This window comes from Parasteatoda tepidariorum, chromosome 9 (genome assembly GCF_982258835.1).
Source record: "Parasteatoda tepidariorum strain Cologne lab strain chromosome 9, Ptep-v5.0, whole genome shotgun sequence".
Taxonomy (NCBI): domain Eukaryota; kingdom Metazoa; phylum Arthropoda; class Arachnida; order Araneae; family Theridiidae; genus Parasteatoda; species Parasteatoda tepidariorum.
The window spans coordinates 58,739,304-58,755,666 of NC_141763.1; the positions used below are offsets into that span (position 1 = coordinate 58,739,304).

Below are 16,363 nucleotides of genomic sequence, written 5' to 3' on the forward strand. Positions count from 1 at the left end.
ATAAATTTAACATAATTTTAAAAATAACAATTTTAGTTTTAGTAAAAATTTCTGTAATTATTCATAAATTCTTAATGTGCATGTGTAATTTTTAAATTACTATTAAAAATCCACTCATTGTAATTTTGAAAATCAAAATATTTTCAACTTTTACTCAGGGAAATAATGTTAGTCTGGAGAGTAATTTCTCAAAACTCAGCAGTGTATATCAGCTTGCAGGGCTGATTGTGCTCCGGAAAAAATCCGGATCTTCGGATTTTTCGCTAACCATGATCCGGAAGTTTCCGGAAATCAAAGGTCAAGACGTTTAAAAAAATCATTGATCACAAAAGTTTCTGGAAATCAAATTTTGAAAGGTGGAACTTAAGAACACAGTTTATTTTATTTGTTTGTAAGGGAGAGCCAGATACTTTATAAGCTTTATATTCAAGATTAATATTGATTTTTTATCAGTAAATAGTTATCATAATCATAAACTCAAGAAAGACATATTTGTAAATTTCAATTATTTCTCCAGGTTAACATAGGTATGTGTAAATGGTATAAGTATGAGTAAAATTTTAAATATATTTTAAGTTACTAAGAGAGATTGAGAAAAAGGAGAAAAAACCTTGTTTATATTTTTTTCCATTTAAACTGTATTTTTTTTTTTTTTAACTCAAGAAATTTTCTAGAATTTTGACTTGGGCTCACAATCACCCCTGAGCTTGGAAATAATCGATCATATATTGTAAATTGATCATTTATTGCTAGAATTTATTAAAATTTGTTCCTTTTTTCTGATATTAAAATCTTCTGCAATAGCATTGTAAGGAAGAAATCTGAATCTTACATATGTATCCTGAAAGTTAATGTTCTGTGCAATTGATCTCTATTAATAAATTCAAATGTTGTGTTGTTATAAAAATTATTTTGCTGAAATCCGCTATGTTAGGGACATAATTTGTGGCATTGCATTTGTAGGCATGGATGCATTACTTCAGAAGATCTTTTTTGGAAACTAGATGCCTTGCAATCTTTCATCCGGGACTTGCATTGGCCTGATGAAGTTTTTGCCAAACATTTGGAACAAAGGTTAAAACTCATGGCATGTGATATGTTGGAGTCTTGTATTAACAGGTTATTATTTTTTTTTATTTCTCTCACTGTAAAATTAACACCTTCTGTATTTACTCGATATGTATTTGATCAGACTTGTTTTTTGCTGTACCAACTGGTTTTCATCATGTTAGTTAATATTCTGCTAATTTTACAGTGAAAAAGATTTACTCAATCTGCTGATCTGTAACGAAATCATTCATAATTGAAATAATTAATTATTCTAATTATACATAATTAATTATTCTAATTATACATAATTAATTATTCTAATTATACATGATTCTATTAGCTTTATAATTTTGTTGTCAGGGCATCCAAGTTATACTGTAATTCTGTAGAGAAAGTGGGGAAAAATGCGTAGGAATATTTGTGATATAGTTTTACGTAAACTAAATTAATAAAATTGAATGCATGTAATAAAATATGCATATAAATGTGTAAAATAATGAACTTTTGTGTACAGTGAAAACATGGTTGGCATGGCCGAAAACATGGTGTTTGAAATATATCTATCAAAAACTTAAGTGCAAGTAATTTTATGAAAAGCCTGAAATAAAAAAAATTTTGTAACTTAAAAATGTTTTTAATTGCACATAATTCAGATTATCTAATTTCTTTGCATAAAATATGTTATTTCTTCTTAATAAAGAAACTTATCTTTAGTTTTTTTTAAAACATATAACTCCCTAAATCACATTGGAAGCTTAAGAATTTTTAAAGTTTTATTTTCACTTTATAATGAATATAGTATGCTATCCAATCTAATGTGGCGGCAGAGTTAGCCAGTTGACAAAATAACCATATTGAAGCAGGTTTCACTTACCCTCACCCTTGTGAAAATACATGTTATACCTTTTAAGATAAGTGATTAATATAAATCTCCTTGCCATCAGGCTAATTATTGGAGGTTTTCCTCTCCATGTAACGCAAATGGAGGCTAGTGCTATCAAAAAGTCCTCTGCAAAGGCTTATTTATCCTGTGGGAAATATATTATAGACTATGTCGACCTTCGTCTATCAAAAGGTACCTCTAAATGGAATCAAGTTAACATATCTTATATACTAATGATTCGGTATTTCGGTATTTAATATTTATAGTGGTAGTTACACCACAATCCCGTAGCTTAATCCAGAAGTTCTCTTGTCTTCAGGTTTGCTTTCAAAATTAAAACTCTACGGACTTGAACATTGATAGTCGTAAACTTAGAAATTGAATCAGCTGTATAAAATAAAATAGAATGATTAATATAAAAAATTATTAATTCAAAAGTACTCAAAATTTATTTATTAACTACACATGTAAGAAACTTTAAGTAGGAAGAGTCAAAATGTATAGACAACCACTTTAGCATTTCTCATTTTTACCTACCACGATGAACTATATAAATCGACCAATTCTATTTTCCTAATTTTTAACCTGGCTGGATAGTACGGAAACCAGATGGTCACAAACACAAACCAGATAATCAGGAGTCCAATGTACTTTAATTTATATTATATTTTTGTAAATGATATTTGATTTTCATACTTTCATTATGGTAATAATTTTTCTCTTGTAATATTTACATACTACAGATCACAAATTTTTAATTTTGTAATGCTCTAAATTTATTTAAAGGACTCTTCAAGCATTCCAACAATGGCAAAAGAAAGGGAGCAAATGGACTAGCACCGATTATATTGTTCCTTCTGAAATGTGTGCGATGATAAACGTAGTTCTTGAAGCCAAGAATCAGGTATACCAATCTATCTCCTTTTTTTTAAAAATGAAACTGAGGTAATTTTTTTTGCCATAAATAAAATATTTTCTTTTATTTTAGTCTTTGAAGCTGTGCACTGTTGAAGGAGTAGACCTGGTTAGTAAACATTTTCTATTCTAGATTCATTTTATTGACTTAAAAGTATTTCGAAACCAACTAAGTATCCTATTGCCTGTTTTTCTACTTAATCCTTTGATACTTAAATTAATTTTTTGTTTATATGTGGTAATTGAATGTATCTTAAATGAAACATAATGTTAATAATATTCTATTATTCCAAGATAATTTTAATATTTTTCCAATACTATGATTTTTTGATTTGCTGATCTGTTTGTGATATATCAGTTTAAACAATATAAATTACATGATTTCTGTTTCAGAAAATATTTTTCCTAGTGGTTAGGAAGGTAATCTATTACAGGGTGCGTAGTGTTTGTAAAAAGTACTTAAAGGTGCTTTTTTGGGGATTTCGTTTTTAAAAGCTTTTAAAGGTGTTTTTTTTAGCTGGCATTTTTAAAAAGTGCTTTTTTTTTCGAATAATTTTTTTCCCCTTCAGTGATATCTGGTGGATCTCATGCATTTTACGAAAAATGGGGAGTTTGCTATGTAATCATTCACGCGGACTTCATGTTGTACCCACGTTATGACTTGCGCATGCGCGCACACTTGAAACTGAAACCCGGATGCTCCAATTCGGATAGAGAATATCAGATCCTTATGAAATGTTTCTCTTTCTAATTTATTTTAATTTTGTTCTTGTTTATTTTATTTTACTTCTAACACTTTTTTTGATGCAGGGGGTAAGGGTACTTTTGTTCTGAGTTCAGGGTCAAGTTGAATTCACTCGGTCATGTGGGAAAGTGCTGATTGTTTCGATTTACGCCCGTTTCTTTCTTTTCTTTTTTTTAACGCTAAAGCTGTTTATAAAAAGTTTTTTTTTTTCAATAATATCATTGATTGAATATGAATTTTTTGAGTGCTTGAAAATTTTTGTAAAGTGCTTGAAAAGTTTTTAAAAAGTGCTTATTTTTGATTCAAAGATTTGGCTACGCACCCTGTATTATTCAATGAAAACTAATGTAATTTTCTCTGCCACTACGTATTAATAATTCCTAAAGATTTTAAAAAATGTCTTGCACTCAAATTCTGCAATATGTGTCATAAAAATTTTATTTTTTGAAAAAAATTCCTGTTTTAGATCCAACTAGACAATTGTTTTAGAGACAACTAGAAAAAAATTTTGCAAAGGCTTCAAATATTCGAAGCCATGTATGATATAATATTAAATTTAATACTTAAACCACTTTGAACAACAAATAAAGAGATGTCAACTGATAAATGAATTTTCTGTTCTGAAAATGGTTTCCTTAGTTGTTTTTCAAGCACATTTTTTTTAATAATCTTATGCCTATACTCTTACTTTTCATCTTTTTAAATTATATAGGCAATTTAGTTAAGTTGGGTTTTGTATATATATGTTTTTTTTTCAGTAATTATATGAGCAATGTAGTTCATAAGAAATTAAACAAAATCTCTTAATTTCTGTGATATAATTGCTTGATTCTGTTTGATCCTCCCTTGATGCTCCAAATTATGCATTAATACTTAGTACTGATTAAAAATTTTCGTCATTCTTACTCCTATTAATTCTAGTTGTGTTTTAAATCTTTCTAAATAAATCTCTCCTTGGAAGGTATTTTCATAGTTACTAAAAATAATTGTTTAAACTATGTATTTGAGATCACACTTTAAATTTGTTCGAAAAATATTTCTTGTTGCGAGATTAAAAAAGTACTTACTTTTTCACTATACTTCAATCTAAATTATTATGCAGCATTAAAAAGCTTAATTTCTGACTGTATTTCCAGAGCAAAAAAAGAAAAGAAAAAAAACTATTGTAAACTGCATTAAAATATAAAACTTTTATTCCTGCCTGCTTGGAAATTAATAAAAAAAAAACTATGTTCCAAATTGTTTTTAAACCCTGCAAACTCAAAATAGTTCTCTAATTGGTGCCTAAATTGTTCAAAACCAATGCACATTTTTGTTTAATAATGGTGTTTGTTCAACATTTTTGACTTTTAACCTTAGTTAATTTTTTTTAAATCGGTTAAATAGTTTAACCAGTTAACCTAATACAAAAAGTTGTTGATGCACCACAAACTATGCTTGAATGTAGCAAATTTATTTATGTTTCTTTCTTAGCATCAATACCATGCCAAAATTGATGAAATGGTTGACAAAAGCTTGAATCAAATGCAAACTGGGCTCATTACAAAAGTAATAAATTTTACATCTAAATTATTTTATTGTTTTGTAATTTTAATGTTTCTAATGACTTTTGTATTTTTTCCCATCAGTTAACAAGCATATTAGAGTTAACCTTAAACAAGTTATCTCGTTATGATGAAGGTAGCCTTCTTGCGCCCATTTTATCGCTCACAGTGAGTAATCTGTCATTTATCTCAATTTAATCTCCCTTTCAGATATTGATTTGCTATTTTATTCCATTGTAATCAACAAGAAAAAGTAAAACCATAGAGATACATATGCTAATTTGTAGTTTTTATTACCTTTCTATTTATGAGAACAGAAATAGGTATAATTTAAAGTCAATTTTATAGCTGGTAATTTTAATAATGTAATATGATTCTCAAAAAGCTAGTTGGAAGCATGGTTGTATAATTTGAAGCATAATTAGATTATATATAAGAAAAAATATCAAAATTGTATAACTGTTTACCATAGATATCTAAACAGAAATAAGTATTACTCTGTAAATAACCATCAAACTCATAAACTCAGTGTTAAAAACATACTTTTTTTCCTTTATTTATGTTGAAAAAAATAATGCAACTTAAGGAAAATTACTCTTAAAATTTTATTAAAATACAGATAAATGATAAAATGTAATGTTTTCATTCTTTGAATATGTTGACTTCCTAAACCTGGAAAAATTATCTATTTGGCAAATGTTTAGTTATCTAGGCTTAAGACAGAATACAAGATGGAAGTTAGCTAGTGTCCTTAGGAATTTAATGTTATGTTTAACTCTTTGCTTACAGCTCTTACATGGTGAAGCCTGTTATTCTGATTCACTTGTTGTTCCAGCTGTAAGCAAACGGTTAATATGAAAAAATGGAAAATTTTAAATGAATTTTCTATTTTTGTTATGCTTTATGCGGTGGAAAAAATGTTTACTAATACTGGTTTAGACAATGTTCTCTGATTTGAAGATATCATTTTTACCAATATTTCAATGCATATAAATGTTAAAGTTCTAAGCAAATGTGTCATTTTTATTTATAAACATTTTATTATATCTAATACAAATTTATATAAATACATAATAATGTTTTAATATTTATGTTTTTAGTATAAGCAAGGTGTATCTAGCTCAGGTAAAGAAGTTGGGCTGGCGTACATTAATTTTGCTCGAAACAGCATGGAGCAGTTGAGGCAGAAGGTCACTGATGAGCTCTGGGTATTAGGTCTCTTTGAGGTAAACAAATTTAAACTAGTTTATATGCTAGGCTAGAGATGGCAAACCTATGACACGCCTTGCACTAAATGGCACATGACAGGTATTATGGTGGAGCATTGGTTGTCGTAAACTCGGAATTGGATCAATTGTTCAATGCGAGTTATAAAACATAAAAGGTCTTTTTATTACTTACTACATAGAGTGACTGCTTTAGCATATTTCACTTTAGCTAAATATTAAATAAATATTTTTAAAATACTTTTTATTCAATTACCATTTAAAATAAGTTAATAACTGAATAGAAAATAGTCCGTAGTATAAAATCGATGTACAACAATTTAAAGAATTTTTTAAAGAAGAAAGTTAACAAGTGGCAACCAGACACTAGTAAATAATAAATCTTAATTTAATGGCACACTAACTGGAAAGGTTTGTCATCTCTGTGCTAGGTAAAGTTGAAAACTTCCAAATTTTATTGAAAAAGTCAAATTTTGATTTAAAGAAGCAAATGTTATCTGATTAGTTTTACCATGTTAATGTGAACTCAACGTACTATATGCAAGTTTCTGGCATAGATATTACAAAATTTTGTGATATGGTTTTGCCACATTTTTTAAAAATATAATTTATTTATTTTTCTTACTGTCACAGTTATTTTGTCACATTTTTATTTTGCATAGCTGTCTAAACTAAAATATGTAATGTGGTGTTTAATTATTTTGATAGCACATATTTTACCCCAATTATGCTCTTTTTCTAAGAAACTATCACATTTTCTTCAGTTTTTCCTAGGTTTAATCAATAATTCTCTTAAATGTTTGATTATATTAAGTATGCTAATAAAGTTTGCTAATTCTTGAAGAAATCCGTTCCAAACAAGTAATATAATCTTACTTATTGCTTAATTTCAAAATGAGAATGGATAAGTAATGATGTTTAAAATAATGTTTGACTAGAATGAAAATATTAATGCCCAAACAAAAAGGCTATATTATTTCTATAATACAAGTTATATATGCTTTTTTCCATATTGTTAACTCACATAATGTTGTTAATGTCACATAACTTTTAGTTCAAAATTTTCATTGCTACTTTTTCAAAATATCTATTATTTTTTATTGTTACAGAATGTATAGGTTTTTTAATTAGTTTATGAACTATTTCATCTATATTTCTTTCTTCGATTGTTAGGACTGGTATGCTGCTCAAGTATCAATGATATGTGCGTGGTTATCTGAAAGACTTGATCATGGTTTACATTCCTTCCAGTTATCAGCTTTATCTCATATAGCCAAGGTCTGTGTCAATTTCTTTATTTTAAAATGTTCACTTAATTATGACTCCAAAGAAAAATGTTAAAGAAATTTTTTTTTTATTTGATCATTTCCATCTTTTATATAGTGATGGGATTGAGGCAATACGTTTGTGGCTGTCGCTAAAATTTAAAAATTTCTGTATATTGGCAAAGGTGCCAACTTGCTCCGGACTGCAGATAAATATTTCTAGTGGTAGCAAAATTGATTGTTTAAATCTATGATTCTTGGTCTAGCAAATTCAATTTATAGGATTTACCCACCACATTTTTTAAATAGATTTATATCAAACACCACTCTTATTACATTTATTTCGTATTGAGCCTTATAAAAAGTTTGCAGAACTACCCAAAAATTTTTGATATTTAGTTTGTAGTTCTCTACCGTTTTTTAAAATATTTGTAGAGTTCGGAGAAGTTGTCACCTCTACACTGGTTCTTAAAATATCCCAAATTTATAACCAATGATTAAATATATACAAATCATCTGTAGTTAAAGTAAGCAATCTTTAAACTTCACAGTAGCCGTAAAAGAATTCAAATTTTAAAATGGGCATCACTATTAATTTTCCAGAATATATTTACACACGGTGCATAGCGTTTTTAAAAAGTGCTTAAAGGTGCTTGTTTTTTATTTTTGTTTTTTAAAAGCCCTTAAAGGTGCTTTTTTCTTTTTTTTCTTTCATTCAAAGGTGTTTTTATAAAGCGCTTAACTTTCCTTTTTCCAAATTGAGATTTTTCCTTTACCATATTGATTTTCGCCATGAATTATGGAGTAAGACACTGTTCACATTGTTCTATTCAACGTTTTCACAATTAATTGAACCCCAATCTATTTCGGCGCATCGTCAGTCCGTTGCATATGAAAACGTCATTCGATTTGCATGATTCAAAAATTTTGACAGTTGTCATAAAAATTCCAAAAGGTTATATTTTTTTTTTGACATGACGGTTAAAACCAGATAAAAGCGTCCATTGTCAAAATCTTTCTAACCCTGCCTAATTATGGTATTTTTTTAAAGTGCTTAAAAATTGTATTTGAGTGCTTGAAAAGTGCTTATTTTTTGTTGAATAATTTGGCTACGCACCCTGTTTACAATTAAATTTTTGCCCAATATCCCCATATTTTCGTGAACAATATGACAGATTATTTTCAGGTGAAAGAAAATTAGAATGTTTTTATTATCAGTTCAAAGTTGTAGAAAGATAATAAAATACGTAAATTCAAATTTTTTTAGTGTACAAATATGATAATCAAAAACTTTTTATGTTTACTCTGTACTAGTTTATGTGTTCTGTTGGTTCGTGAATGACTTGAATCCTATCACTTTTCATGTATTATGATTTTATGTACTTCTGTTATTATATCACATTTAATTTCAATTAATCTTACTGACAAATGTTTTATCTGGTTCAAATTATACATTAAGTAATCTGTACTATCATGCACTCAACTTTTTTCAATATTTTCTTGCTGCTCTTTATAAGCCATGTATTTAAAATATAATGCGATGAATTTAAATATACTTATTTTTAGGCATTTAGTAATAAATACACTTATAAATAATAAAATACAATGCATTTTGAACCTTCTCTAATTTTAAGGAATGTAGCTAAAATGCAAAACTATTGCATGGAAAGTGAAAAAGCAAAAAGAGTTTTATTTTATTGTTTTAAAATTATTAGAGACAGTCAAAGGGAAATTAAATACCTACCATGAACCACTTTCCTACCTAAAGTTGGCAACACTTTTGTTTCATATTGGTTGCATCATTTGTAGAAAAAGAGAATTAACGATGGTAGGATGCAAGTCCATGTTAGAACCGCAGCATGAATTATTTCTGTAGAAGAGGAGAGAGTCCTGAAGAAAATGCCTTCTTTTTTTGTTCTGGAGAAGAGTGTAGTTAAAAGTGTGCAAAAAAAAAACAAAAACTGATCAGTGTATTCGCTCTTCAACAGCTGAGAGTAGTGGAATTCATTATGTATACAGACACATTAACGAACTATTTCTGTACTGTACTGTGCGCACTTTTATTCTTGTCTGTCTGTACTAGGGTGCACACAGTAAAAACACATCATTAATTCAAAATTCCCAATTCTGTCAAACAGAATCATCCTTCTGCATGATATCTCACTACCTCATACTGCCAATCTGATGAGAGATAATCTTCAGAGATAAGGCTGGAAAGAGCTTCATATTTTGTACAATCTAGGTGTTTCTTCCTTGTGACTTCCTCATTTTTGGGGACTTAAGGTAAAAAATTCCTATACATCGGTTTAATTTGGCCCATGAAGTGAGAGAATGGGTGTGGTTGTTGATCCGTCAGCAGCTGATCTCTTTCTACGAGACTGAAATTGATTGTCTTATCTCCCAGGGAGTTAATACTATTGGCAATTACTTTTGTCTAAAACAAATTCCATTGTCACTTTGTTGCAGGTCTTCTAATTTCCTTTGACTCTCCCCCACATATGTACAGTGCGCAAAATTAAAAAAAGAAAAACTGAACACATTGAATAACTTTTGATCCAATAATCTATTTTTACTAGGACTCAGACATTATGATTTGGGGGACCTGACCTCAAATATGCTAATTAGTAAGTGTTGATGATATTTTAAGCAACAAAATCAGACAGAAAAGCAAACTTTCTCTGACTAAGCATGCATTTTTTAAATTTTTTTTACTGTATATGATTCTTGTCCCTCTAAATATGGGAGTAGTAGCAGTCTGGAAATTATGATGGTCGCAATAGTTTACTCAAGGGGGCAGCAGATATTTTAGACCTCTTAAAGTTTATTTTATATTTTGTGTATTTCGTTGTATCTCAACAACTTTTTAAGGTAATCAAAAAAATTTTACGCAATTATAAAATTCAATTATCTAAAGATCACACTATCCAACAAAATATTTTTTAATTATCGTTTATTTTTATTAATTTATTTCATATGACCGAAAAAATCCTGAATTGCAAGGTTTACAAATTTTTACTATATTTTAAATTAATGTAATTTCATGAGACAAATTTGGACAAAATCAATCAAATAGTTCTCATTAAATTTTAAAAATACACTACTATTTTAAAATTTGTTAACTCAGAAACTATTTGATGGTTTTGCTCAAATTTTCTATTTTGCCATTTAAAATTATATTTTTTTTAAAAATGTACAAATTTGTATATTTTACAATTTAAATTTTTTCAACTAATATTGAGTAAAATAATAAGAAATAATAATGGTTAGAAAATATTTTTTTGCAAAAAATTATATTTGGATAACTGAATTCTATGATAGCGTACAAATTTTTTCTGATTTGCTTCAAAATTTCTTGAGATGGTGAAATATGTAAAAAGTAAATTTATCATTAATGGATTCAAATATTGGACTACTCTCCTGTCCAAACTATTAGGTCTATATTTTCCATATTGCAGCATTCCATTTGAGGATCAGAAATCCAAATCCTTTCAAAAAAAGACATGTTTATTTGAAGAAAGTGAGATCTGTTCTGCTTTTGTTTCTAAAATGTCATTTGTTCTGTCAGGCCCTTAACAATTGAAATTGAGTAAGGTAAAAATCCCATCATTAGATGAAAAGATATTCAAGGTATTCTGTTTTTTATTTTGAGCGCTCTACATTTGAAGTCTTTTTCTTTAAAAAATTTTGGTTTTGGAGATCATTTAGTTTGGTAATCTTACATATGTCATAATTTTGAATGTTTTGTGCTGTTTCAGAAATTATATTCTGATTTTGAGCTGCAAGGTATTGAAGAAGAAAAATTGAATTCTAAAACTTATCAGACGATAACTAGTCGTTTACAACTTGAAGAAGCTGCTTCTTCAGTCAATGATTCGAGGGAGAAGGACGATTCTGAGTATGTATTATTTACATGAAAAAACTGTCATTTCAGTTTTAAAGAATGTTGAATGTAGAAGATTTCAAACCAATGTCTGATTTTAAGTTTGCTAAAATATAGCAGAAAAAATCTAAACATAAAATTATAGGAAGGTGTTTATGCGACACATAAGAAAATTTTTTACTATTCCTTTACTTATTTCAATATTGAAATTCTTTATCAGCATTATTATTTTCTTAACTTATTGAAATAGCATTTTTGTAAGAATATTTCCTCTGTTCCTCTATTTTGTAAAGGAATTGGAGATAATGTTCAACAGATTAAACTGAAGCATTCATTTAGTTTTCTCTTTAACTGGTTAACTAAATTTATTGTCATTTAGGTTGAAATTGCAGGAAAAATTGCATTAATGCACCGAATAAGTCTTAATTGTGCATTTGTATACTTCTATACTGCCTTTGGAAATACTGTTTTAATGTAGGTGGTACTCCTAGAAATTTATTTCGACTTCTTGATTGCTGAATACTTTAGTCAAATTCGTACAAAAACTTCTACAAAAACTGATCTAATAAATATTGTTTCTGAATATGGTAAATTTGAATTGCTGCAGGAATGTAATAGATGAATTTATAGAATAAATAAATTAATCTTAGAATAATAATTAAAACTTAGAATAATTAAAACTTAGAATAATTAGCTTAGAATAATTAAAATTATTCTAAGCTAAATCTGAATAAATAAAAATATGGTATCCATTGAAACGATTGTGTATATTTAATTTGATACAAGTAACCGAGTTATTTACTTCTCATGCTGCTTCAATCACTGAAATATCTACTAATCACTTAATTTTGCTTAAGATTTATTTTGTGCCTCATTTTTCTTTTTTTATTTATTTCAGACCTTAAATGTCATAAAATTTGTAAGTAGACATTGATTAAAAAATGCATGGTGTGTTATAATTGGTGATGGGGTGTTTTATTTTTCCTTTTCTTACTATTAAATTGTACTTTTTGTTATTTATAATTTTAATTATAATATTTTTTATTTGTTTTCCTAATTTTCCATACACTTTAATTATGTATGATTCTTCTCACTAGCTATACATTATAAAGCATATACAGATTGCACATAAAATAACGTGGTATTTAGAATTTCATAACACATGAAGTACTAGAAGCTATGACGGAAAAAAATTGTGTATACAGACAGCGAAAATTTCTAGCCTCTTTATTAAAAAAGATCATAAATAGTGCTAAATGTTTACAATAGGCAAAAAGTTAGGCACTTCAAGCATGATATATTATTCCTAGAGAATAGTAGTCATATTGTGCTTAGTAATGATAAATGCTACTTCTCATTTCTGACAAGGTTATTATTTATTGTTTGTTGTTATTATATAATACAGTACAGAACCCGTTATCCGGAAATCAGAAAACCGGAAAACCAAAAAACCGGAACGAAATTCGATAAATTTTCCCGCAATTTTTTTCCTCATAAGATTTTAGGATTTTTCTTTCTTTTTTGTAAGATGTTTACCTTACCATCATTTCAGAAATAATCATTAGTGTATTACCTCATCGTTTTTTCTTAATTTTAAGATTATTTCCATATATATATATATATTTTTTTAGTTGGGTTTAACACTAAAAAAGGGCTTTTTGTAGCGATTCAGAAAACCAGAAAAATCAGTTATCCGGAATAGCGATAGTCCCGATCGTTCCGGATAATCGGTTCTCTACTGTAGTTCACAAATATGTAATCATTTATGACATAATATGATTTAACCATCAATTTTCATTCTATCAGCAACTTTTGGTACAAAATTACAGGTTTCATTATTTTCTCATTTGAAACAAAATACTCTATTGAGCATGTGCACTAAACGGTTACATTATGTTACTAATTTTATTTTTTATATTATTTTTTATAATTTTAGTAATTTAAATTTATTACTCAGCTGAGCATAAATGCCATTTGTCTTACATTTCATTTATATTACATTGCTATTTTCTTTATTTTTTTACATATTACTATTATTATTAATTAAAACTGGGTGTTTTGCTGAACCTGTACATCTCCATTTTTTTCCATGTACATCACTAAACTTATGTTAGTTATTTACATCTAATTTTTTTTAAATTCTGTTTTGCTGTTTCCGTATGCCATATTCTTTTACATCACTCACATGCCTTGGGGCTGTAAATACCTCACATTATTTTATGCATACCCTGTACTTTTGTGTCAAACAACCATAGAACTTACGCATTTTATTTGCTTTATATAGGGAATATGGAGACGAAGAAGGCGCTAAAGGAAAAACTGTGCTGCGGGATGAAGGTGCGGAAGGGTACGTCAGTAGTATAAAGAATGTCACATCAAATATGGTTGGAAGAATATCTAATTTGAGTCGTGGAGGTTTGGGTGGCTTAGCAAACAAATTTTCTGGCGGTTTCCTTAACTTTTAGTTCATATGTACTAGTCACACTTCTTAAATCTCACCAGTATTTATAAAATTATTTATCGAGTGAGCATTTCCACTCAGGTTGTTTCTAAAGCCCTCCAAGAAATCTTAGAGCGAGGAGATGTGGATCTTGCTGATCGATGGAAATATCCTTTTCGGGGCATTTATTGCATTTAGTATCGCAAAGGTTACTGTCATAGTATCTCTGCTTCCTGAGTGTTATGTAACAAAATGAACTCAGATTATATTATGTATAATGATTGCTATGTAGTAATATATTTCAACAAAAGGGTGTGCAGAGTATAGAACACAGATGCCTAATTAGCAGTAACAAAACAATAAGAATGCATGTTCTTTGTAAATGCCAAAAGTGCCCCTAGATTAGCGGCACATTTATCTAGCAAATAAACTTATTAAAATCCACTCTTTTTTGAAGTGAAAAGTGAGATTTTAGCCTCTATGCATTTTTCTCCATGTGTCCCATTATTTCACTATGTCCTAGGCTCTTAAAAGCGTGTACAGTTACACCTTAGAAATTTAAAAAAAAAGAACACAGAAGTGCAATACATTTCACACCACTGTTAATTAGGGTTATTGTTATACTTTATTTCTTTTGTTTTATTGCATGCTATATTTATGCCTCTTATACTTGAGGTTAGGCTAACTAACTTTCTGACTAGGCTGTGAATGTTGATGACTTAAAATATAATTCATAATTAAATACAAATTTTGAACTAAAGGGAAATGAGTTTTATCAGTTAAAACATTATCTTACAATTAAGGGAAATTAAAGAAAAGATAGCAATTCAAACTTATTAAATTAAGTTTTGAACGATAATTAGTATTTGATTTTTCTTATGTAAATTTAGCTGAGGTGCCAGCTATTACGATTTATCCATAATTATTGTGATTTTGTAATCAAGATGACAGTGTTACGGTTTGGTTATAAAAACTATGTTTTTTTTAAAAATCTTTTATTAATAATCTGTAAAAAAATAAGCTTTTTCCTCCTTAACTACCGATAATTATGAAATAATGTTTATTGCTGTAAATATTGGAGAAAAAAAAGTAATAGTTAGGTGTTTATTTTCTTTTATTTAGTATTCATTTATAGCGTAATATTATTAATATTATTAATATTACGCTATACCTACATAAAATTATATAGCAAAAACAAGTTGAAATTGCATTAGTTTGAATTTTATTAATATTATGTATATTAATTGTACTTCTGATTACTAATAGCTAGTTAGGAAAGTTAGCTGCTCTAAATTAGAAAAGATAGTGAAAAAAAATATATAAATTTTTTGTTGAAATATTTCTTATCTTGATTAAGAAAAAAAAGAAAGAAAATATCTTGATTTTTAAAATGGAACAAAAATCAAAAATGTTACGTTGTAAAAAAAAAATCAAATCTAAAGTCATCAATATTTACCCCCTATTTATGACATAAACAGCTAAACAAGTCTTAGATTATATATATAAAAAATCAAATTACGTCTCAATAGTATGTTCCTCAACTTGTTATGAAATTAAAATATTGTGAATTAGTTTAAATGAAAAGTACATCTTTATTAGATAAATGCTCATGATTTAGATGCTTTTCATAATACTGTGATTTGAGGTTATAATAGAAAAATAGTTGAATAAATTTTCATTTGCAAAGAAAAATTAGAAGAAAAAAAAACTTCTTAATTTTATTGACGTGCATTAATTTGGAACTGTTACAAAATCATGTGAAAATATCAAGTACTATAAAAATGTTTACATTTATTTGGATTTCATAGTTGTAGAAAATTTTTTAGTTTTATAAAGTTGGTTAATTGTTTAATTAATCAGCTTTTTAACGTTTCAGTTTGTGATTACTGCTTATGATAATGTTTTAATGATAGAATAGTACTTTATTATACCATCATGAAAACATACCGGCTAATTTATTTATATACTTGTAAGTTATAAATATAGCATTAAGTAATGTAAAATAATCAAAAGTGTTTTTTTTTATTTATTTACTTACTAATGTTTCAATATTCCTATATTTTATTCATTTTTTAAAAATTTAACTATTTTTTATTTATTTATCATCTTTTACATGAAAATACTAATTTCTTTCTTCTACTAATTGCTTAAAAATGTGAAATACTTCTGTTTTAATAACATTGTTGGACAAATCGTAAACTATTTATTCCATAACCTCTTTGATTATGTATTATAACATTATTATCCTAAATTGCTATGATAAATTATCTTTGTTTTAAATTCATTTTACTTTGTGTTTAACATTCCAGTATTTATATGTTTCTTTGTGTTTTTTACAACACATTTTTGTAAACTTTTATTTATTTCGAAATGTTTCCATTTTGCAATTTGTAATGTGTATCTCAAAATTTTTTT

The 16,363-nt window shown here is 27.6% G+C and overlaps 1 protein-coding gene across 6 annotated transcripts in view; it reads left to right on the forward strand.

Annotated features, from left to right (window-relative positions):
* Cadps (calcium-dependent secretion activator 1) overlaps positions 1–15,322 on the forward strand; it is an 82,467-nt gene extending 67,145 nt beyond the window's left edge. For all 6 annotated transcript variants that reach the window (XM_016054090.4, XM_043046047.3, XM_016054095.4 and 3 more), the window contains 9 exons: positions 964–1,119; positions 2,720–2,837; positions 2,922–2,957; positions 5,067–5,141; positions 5,222–5,305; positions 6,238–6,363; positions 7,537–7,641; positions 11,384–11,523; positions 13,793–15,322. In XM_016054090.4, the coding sequence (XP_015909576.2) occupies positions 964–1,119; positions 2,720–2,837; positions 2,922–2,957; positions 5,067–5,141; positions 5,222–5,305; positions 6,238–6,363; positions 7,537–7,641; positions 11,384–11,523; positions 13,793–13,973 (1,021 nt within the window). In that variant the 3' untranslated portion in view covers positions 13,974–15,322. The remainder of the gene's footprint in view (positions 1–963; positions 1,120–2,719; positions 2,838–2,921; positions 2,958–5,066; positions 5,142–5,221; positions 5,306–6,237; positions 6,364–7,536; positions 7,642–11,383; positions 11,524–13,792) is intronic.
* Positions 15,323–16,363: the final 1,041 nt, after the last annotated feature.